Source organism: Panthera leo, chromosome F3 (genome assembly GCF_018350215.1).
Source record: "Panthera leo isolate Ple1 chromosome F3, P.leo_Ple1_pat1.1, whole genome shotgun sequence".
Lineage (NCBI taxonomy): Eukaryota > Metazoa > Chordata > Mammalia > Carnivora > Felidae > Panthera > Panthera leo.
Window position 1 is genome coordinate 69,255,168 of NC_056696.1, and position 7,494 is coordinate 69,262,661.

The following is a 7,494-nucleotide window of genomic DNA, read 5'->3' on the forward strand; positions in this document are numbered from 1 at the left end:
GCCTCCTCCTGGGTGAGTCAGGAGCAGGGCAGGTAAGGGCTGGGGAACAGGTCAGGTGGGAGGCAGGACGTGGAGCAGGGAGGGACCAGCCCGCAATGACAGGTCTCAACCACCAGGGGGCAGGAGCCAAGCGGGGAAAGCCAGCCACCCGGCGGGCCGGTCGCCTGCGGCTGCAGAGCTGGGGGGAGGGGAAGCCTGGACCCAGCATCTCAGGCTGGGACGGGCAGAGTCACTGCCAGGGACGTGCCCAAGGCCCGGCGGTGCCCGCTGCCCGGTTGTGACCGGCTTCTCTGCCTTCAGGGCTACGGGGAGGATGTGGACCGGGGTTGGCCCCTGGGGCCCTTCTATTCAACCCTCCTGTTCTGCTGACTGGGAGGGAGTTGCTCAGGTCACACTGTGCGTTAGTGCAAATTAATGTCCCGGCTCAGGAATACAGCCACTTGCCGGGCCCCATCCCGGCCTGGCCTCCTGCTTAGGGACACGTGTCCGGGTGCTGACCCTGGCTGTGAGCTGCTCTCCGCTCTCACATCCCCTCACAGTCCCTCTGTTTCTGTGGCTCTCTGACCTTCTCTCCCAGCTTCCAGGTCCCTGTCCCTGCCGCTGGGGGAGCGTGCTCAGCTGCCTCCCCAGGGGTTTGTGGCTGTTTTCTAGCCCAGTGTCTCTGTGCCACTCCTGGGATCTGGAGAAGTTTTGATTTGGTAGCAGAACCAATGGTGTGATGTTGGGAGGTGAGAACGCCCCTTGGCTCCTAAATACTATCCCAGTGGGGGGCTCCCCAGTGCCCCCCATGGCTTTGAGTAACCACAAGCACTGGTTGGGTGTGGGTGAGACCCTTTGTTCCTGCAGGAACGGGTAAGACCCAGTCCCTGCCCAGTGAGCTCACCATGTGGGGGTGAGGGCAAGAGAAGACAAGCCCTCAAGTGATTCAACCGGGGGAGATTGTCTAGTGCACAAGGACAAAAAGAGCCCGTGTGTGGGACAGCAGGTAGATGTGAAGTCTGGCTGGGCCTGGGAACCCTCCATAGAGTAGGTGGCATCTAACCAGACTTTGAGAGAGTGTTGGGGTTTTGGCAGGAGGACAGGTGGGGAGCAGGGGTGAGCAGGAGCGATGGGTCTCAGCACACCGGGGGACGATGGGCAGGCAGTTAGGGTGTGTGCAGAGGAGGCTGGAAAGCAGGGTGGGGGGCAGAGTCCACGCACCTACTGCCAGGCTTGGCGGAGAAGGCGTGGGCACCACTGCCGCGTCTGAGCCCCATGTGAGCGGGTCCGGAGTGAAAACGGACCGAGTGCTTTGAAAGACAGTGGCCCTTACCCTTGGGGTGAGAGACTTTATTTCAGGCTTTATGTGACATAAGGTTTGACAGGGAGGAGCTGTAGCATGAGGGGTCCAAGTGCCTTGGACAGGAGGGGACACTGGGTGGCTGTGCAAATATGTGGGTTCCAAGGCCTGGCTTCACCTGCACGGTTCAGGCTGCCCCAAGTCCCATGGTGACCCCGGGAAGAAAGCAGCCTGGTTTCCCTCTGATCCTGGCAGCCCTTGGTCCCAGCTCCTCTGTGCTGTCTACCTCAAAGCTCCCAGGGTGGGTCCCGCGCAGGGTCTCCTCCCAGGCTGGGTAGGGGTTTCCGCCGCTGCCCTGGCCTCCAGGGAGTAGGCTGGTGTCGCTGAGTCACTGCCTGGGCATCTGGGCCTGGAAGGGTGGGTGAGTCACCTAGGACCGGGGGCGCTGGGGGAGGGGAAGAGGCTTCGGGACATCTGGAGGAGGGAGGGGAGATGGGCCGGCAGGAAGGGCGGTGCCCACACGGGTGGGGGGAGAGGGGGAGCTTGGGAGGGGACAGCAAGAAGCCAGCTCTTCCCGGAGAGCCCCTCCCCTGGGCTGGGTCCCGAACGCCCCCGCGGCGTGTTTGCCTCCCTCTGGGCAAGGGGAGGAGTCTGCAGGGATGGGGTGTGGGAGGGCGGAGGCCCGCCCGCGGCCCCTCCTCACTCACCCACCCTCGGAGAAGGGCGCCAAGATTTCCCTTCTCCCTTCCAAACCTGCAGGGGCGTCCTTACTGTGCACACGGGCTACTGGTGTCTCTCCCTGCCTTCCTGCCTCCTTCCGGGCGCCTCCCTACCCAAAGGGGGCCTGTCAAGGTGTTTTCAGGCACATGCTTCCCTCATTACCTCACCAAGGAGAATTGTGCCGACAGCTCTGAAGCTTCCCTGCCCCACCCCAGTCAGCTCGAACACACGCGCGTGTGCACACATGCGTGCCCGCACACTCAACACACACACACACACACACACACACACACACACACACACACGAGGTCTGGGAAGTCCCTGGGTGCCTGTAGCCTGACTCACACATGAGCTGTGACTCGAAGGCATGTGTCCTAAGAGCAAGGCTGGCATGAGTCTCTAGGCCCACAAACAGGGGCTATCTCCCCTCACCCTGGGTCCTGGCTGCCCCTTCCCCATGGTGCCTCCCAGCCCCCTCTGTGGCCTAGAAGGGGCCTTCTCTTCTGGGTGGCAGGCTGGGTTGGAGCTAGCAGTCTCTGGGAGGGAGGGGGCCAGTAGGGAGTGGGTGGGGGTGGCAGGAGGCCAGGCTTTGGCGGGATCAGGTTAGGGCACGTTGGGGGCCAGTGGGGCGGGATATAAACCCCACTGTACGCACCTGGCCCTTGGCTTTCCTTCCAGAACCTCTCTGCCATCTGGTCTGGTGAGTGTGTCTGTCCTGCTGAGGGCTGGTTAGGAGGCCCCCTGGGTCTCCACCTTGTTCCTTTGTCTTAATCTTTGTCTCCATAGTTGCTTTTCTCATTCAGGGCCTCTCCCTTTGGGTGACCTTCTGTGAAGTGTCTGATTGAGGGCTTTTTCCAGGTTCCTCTGTGAGGTCTCATTTAGGGGTTACTCTGTGGCCTTCTCTTAGGTCTCACGGTCTGGGCATCTCAGTCTAGAGACCCTTCTTGGGGGCCTTGGCCCAGGAATATGACATGTGTGTGGGTGCTTTAATGAGAGTCCTGAGTTTGTTTGGTTTTGTTTTTTGTTTTTGCAAAGTCCAGGATTCTAGCAAGACTAAGGGACAAGGGCCAGGGATGTCAAGTGTGTGGGCTGCCTGGGTCCCTGTCCTGTGTAGTTCCATAGCTCTGCCTTCCGCCCCTTCCCATTTCCTCTGCCTTGAGAGCTAGCAGGATGGGCCCAGGGCTGTCCTTGCCCCTGACACCAGCTACTGTGGCCTCACCCCAGGACACCCTCTAAGCCTCCCGGGGCTGCTCAGAGCATTCTCAGAGGCAGAGCCTTGGAAAAGATGACCTCTCAGTTCTGTCCTTGTGATCCTGGTGCACAGGACACGCAATTTCTTTAATTCCAATCCCAATAGGACGCTCCCTGGTTCCACATCCAATAGAGACAGCACCCCCTGGCTCAGAGGTCTCCAGTGTGATGGGAAATACATCCCTCTGAGAGTCCCGTGTCCAGTGGAGGAAACATACTTGCCCAAGGGCGTTTCCAGTCTCACTCCCCCAGCCTTAGGAGTCCCTTGTCTTGAGGGGTGGGGGTGGGGGGCGGAAGTGTTTCCTCAGGGAAGCTCATACCCTGGGTTGCAGCCATGGCTGCTGCTAGAGCCCCGTGAGCCCCCACTCACTGGCTCATGGAGAGGCCACCTCCCCAGGGCTGGCCTGTGGAAGGGGCTCCATAGAGAGGACCCAAGTGGGACTCCAGCCACCTTGCCATTTCCCTTCCCACAGACAGAGTGGGGAGCCCTGCCCTCAGGGGTGTGCCACAAGTGTGACCAGAGTAGACATGAGGCCCCTCCCTTGGTGACTTCCAAACACAGGGGAAGGTTTAGCATCTGTCCATAGTGGGCCCTGCCTAGGAAGGCCCTGTCTCAGGGGCGATGTGGAGAGGGGTTTGGAGATGGAGTTTAGGACACAAGGGCAGGTGGGTCCCCCTGGCTGGGCTGAAGTTGTCTCCATCACCTGCAATCCTATGGCCCCAGATCCAAGATGTCCAGTCCCCTGGAGCAGGCACTGGCTGTGATGGTCACCACCTTCCACAAGTACTCAGGCCAAGAGGGTGACAAGTTCAAGCTGAGTAAGGCGGAGATGAAGGCACTTCTGCACCAGGAGCTGCCCAGCTTTGTTGGGGTGAGTGGGGCCAGCTGGTGGGAGGGTCTTGCTGACCAAACATAGGGTACAGCATCACCAAGAGGGTGAGGCCCAAGTGTGAGTGTCCTATCGCTGCTGTCCCTGCAGCTTGCCACAGGATGGGTGTGTGTGCTGTCAGGGCCCTCAGCATCCATCTGTCCAACCCCCTCCCTGAATTGAACAAACCAGAGCCCAGAGAGGGGGAAATGACTGGCCCAAGAGCCCACAGTTCTGTCAATCTTAGTTTCCATATTATGTGCCAAACTAAGAAGGTGTATAGGGACAGAAAAGCCCAGCTAACACATGTACCCTGGGACATTGGTACCTGGCAGGTATTAAAAAGTTTTCCTTTTCTGAATTCAGAAATTTTTAGTTTCTTCATGAGCAAAATGGGGGTAGTGATAATGCCTACCTCGCTGGGCCCAGGGAATCCTGGCATGTTCCTCACTCCCAGCAGTGAGCACTGGAGACCTTCCCCGATGAACATCCAGCTACCTGTCCTCATTCACAGGGCCCCTTTGTAGCTTCCAGGGGCTCCCTGCCCACCACTGGCCTGCTGCCCAGTGCAGACAGAGGGCTGGGCTCTGACCAGTAAGTGTGTGTTTGACGCAGGGGTGTGTGGAAAGCAACCTGCTGAGTCATTCCCTCTTGCTTTCAGGAGAAGGTGGATGAGGAGGGCTTGAAGAAGCTGATGGGAGACCTGGATGAGAACAGTGACCAGCAGGTAGACTTCCAGGAGTATGCTGTTTTTCTGGCGCTGGTCACTATCATGTGCAATGACTTCTTCCAGGACTCCCCAGACCGGCCCTGAAGCAAAGCTCTCACTCTACCAGGGGCCTGATGGGCCCATGAGGACTCTCCTTACCCTTTTGTACTCAATAAACTTTTCTGTTGATCATCTTTTACTTGCTCATTGATGCCCTATACCCTGGCTGGCTCAGTTGGGGTGCTGGAAAATGAGGTCTTCCTTAGTTCCCACCCCCTCTGGGCCCTGACTTTTCTGGAAATCTCACCAAGGCCAGAGCTGTGCCTTAGGTCCCAGACTTTGGGATTCCAAATACTGGTAAAAATTTGAGATAGTTTGCTAAAGTTCCCCCCCCCCCATGACGATATTAAAAGGGGCAAAACCATCTACCATTGCTGTCATTTCATGAAAAGAAAGTCCCAACAAAGAAGGATATAACTTCAGAACAAAGGACAGACCTTGACATTCAATACTATGAGCAATCAGTTGTACTGGAATCAGCTCAAGAGGCATCAGTTAGTCTCATCCACCTGGCAGACCTTTGCATTGAGGACTTCTGTCAGGTTGCAGGCCACAGGCAGTGGCCCTATTTCAGCAAAGCTGTATTTCTTTTGATATTTGCTCTTAGATTGGCTCTAGTTTGAGTTCACTCTTCTTCTGTGTGTCTCTACTGAAAACTACCAGGTGCTACTTCATATCAACATCCTGATTTTTTTCTACCGTTTTCCCTAAACTTGTAGCAAGGTTGCCATCTGTTCTGCACACTGTGGTGCATCAGGTGACAGCCAAATGCTTTGCCACCTGCTAACAAAGTCACTGACTTTCCAGCGAGCAAAGGTGAGGTCCTCATATTTATTCTTTCTCTCTTCAATTAATTACACATATTAGGCTCTCTCTCTCTCTCTCTCTCTCTTTTAGTGGATCCCATTTCTAGTTACCAAATTCTTTACCAGTTACGACTGTATTCAGTTGTAAGGCACAGGAAGCCTGACTAACAATGGCATAAAGAAATTTGCATTTAAGTGCCTTATAAAATAAGTCTGAGATTCAGAATTCAGACTCAGAGATGCTGTTCTGGCCCCCTATTGCTGCATTACATACCACCCAACACTTGATAAATTAAAACAAATTTATTGTCTCTCAAGGTTCTATAAGTAGACTGTAATCAGTCAATGGGGTTCTCATTTGGGACCTCTCATGCAGTTGAAGACAGATGTTGGGGCTGGAGTCATCAGAAAGTTCAAATTAATTCAGTTTCCAAGGTAGCTCACTCAATTATCCTGGCATTTGGCACCAGTTGTTAGCTGGGAGTCAGCTGGAATGCCTACCTGTGACCTCTCTATGTAGCTTGGGCTTCTCAGAACATGGCATCTAGGTTCTGAGAGGAAGTGTACCCAAAGTGAGCAGCCCAAGAGGCCCCAAAGGGGGCTATGAGGCTTTTTAAGATTTATCTCAGAAATCCAAGAGCGTCATTTCTGCTGCATTCTGTTGATCAGGTAAGTCATTATGCTGGCCCAGATTCAAGGAGAAGAGAATTAGGCCCCATCTTTTCATGTGAGGAGCAGTAGCATGAAGTTAACAGTGGCCATCTTTGGAGACTGTATACCATGGTCTGACTTCTAGCAACCATGTACAAAATGCAGTCACCTCCTTCCCCAAATCCACCTCATTAAGGCATCAACGTGAGGCCAAGGGTCTTGTCATCCATGTCAGGTCTGAATCTGGATGTCATCTCTGCATGTACCTCATCAAGAGTGGTTCTCCTTGACCTGAAGATCTATGAACAACAGATTCAATACACAAAGGTGAGACAGGTAATAAATACTCCTAGTCAAAAAGAGTGGTGGTAGATTGAAGGCACAAAAGTGCCATTGGTCCATAGCAATTCTGAAATTGAGTCAGACACATGCCACCAGATTCTTGACTCGTGTCCAGTTCTGCTTCCTATAAGTGGTTCTTGGATCCACTCTCTTGGCTCTCGGTTTCATTTTCTTTAACTCTTTATTTTCTGTACACAATGTCTGTGTTTGTAGCTAAGCGGCTTTCTCAGCCTTGGGCCTTCTGCCCAAGGAAGTCGATCACCCAAAGCTTCTTTTGTTTGAATTGTCTCTATCCCTTTCAGTCAAAGCTTATGTAATTCCTTTAAAAATGTTGTGGACTTGGGGTGCCTGGGTGGCTCAGTTGGTTAAGCCTCCGACTTCAGTTCAGGTCATGATCTCACAGTTTGTGGGTTCTGGCCCCATGTTGGGCTCTGTGCTGACAGATCAGAGCCTGGAGCCTGCTTCAGATTTTGTGTCTCCCACTCTCATTTCCCCTCCCCCACTCATGCTTTGTCTTTCTCTCTCTCTCAAAAATAAATTTAAAAAACATTTAAAAATTTTTTTAAAAAAGAAAAATGTTGTGGACTTCCTGTGTATCAACTTACAATTCACTTAATTAGACAAAAGCCACACTTAACAAATCTCTCTGAGACTGGTGCCTCCCTACCTTACACTGAGGGACAGGAAACTGGGAGAAAGGCCCTCCTGTCTGAAAGGGTCTAAGAGGCACACTTCTTTCTTTCCTTTCCTTTCCTTTCCTTTCCTTTCCTTTCCTTTCCTTTCCTTTCCTCTTCTTTTCTTTTCTAT

The 7,494-nt window shown here is 53.9% G+C and overlaps 1 protein-coding gene across 3 annotated transcripts; it reads left to right on the forward strand.

Moving 5' to 3' along the window:
• The first annotated feature begins 1,666 nt into the window (after nt 1-1,666).
• On the forward strand, nt 1,667-4,977 carry S100A2 (S100 calcium binding protein A2). 3 transcript variants are annotated; one of them, XM_042925521.1, is made up of 3 exons: nt 1,667-1,696; nt 3,975-4,122; nt 4,781-4,977. In XM_042925521.1, exons 2-3 carry the CDS (start codon nt 3,982-3,984, stop codon nt 4,931-4,933), a joined length of 294 nt encoding a protein of 97 aa, XP_042781455.1. In that variant the 5' UTR covers nt 1,667-1,696; nt 3,975-3,981; the 3' UTR covers nt 4,934-4,977. The 3 variants fall into 3 exon arrangements, with proteins under 3 accessions (XP_042781455.1, XP_042781454.1, XP_042781456.1); XM_042925520.1 differs by lacking the exon at nt 1,667-1,696 and adding an exon at nt 2,613-2,699; XM_042925522.1 differs by lacking the exon at nt 1,667-1,696 and adding an exon at nt 2,613-2,699 and having other exon boundaries at nt 4,784-4,977.
• Nucleotides 4,978-7,494: the final 2,517 nt, after the last annotated feature.

Coding starts and splice junctions, on each gene's coding strand:
- S100A2 (XM_042925521.1), top strand. CDS start 3,982: ATGTCCAGTCCCCTGGAGCAGGCACTGGCTGTGATGGTCACCACCTTC. Junction 4,123..4,780: donor AGCTGCCCAGCTTTGTTGGG/GTGAGTGGGGCC, acceptor TCTTGCTTTCAG/GAGAAGGTGGATGAGGAGGG.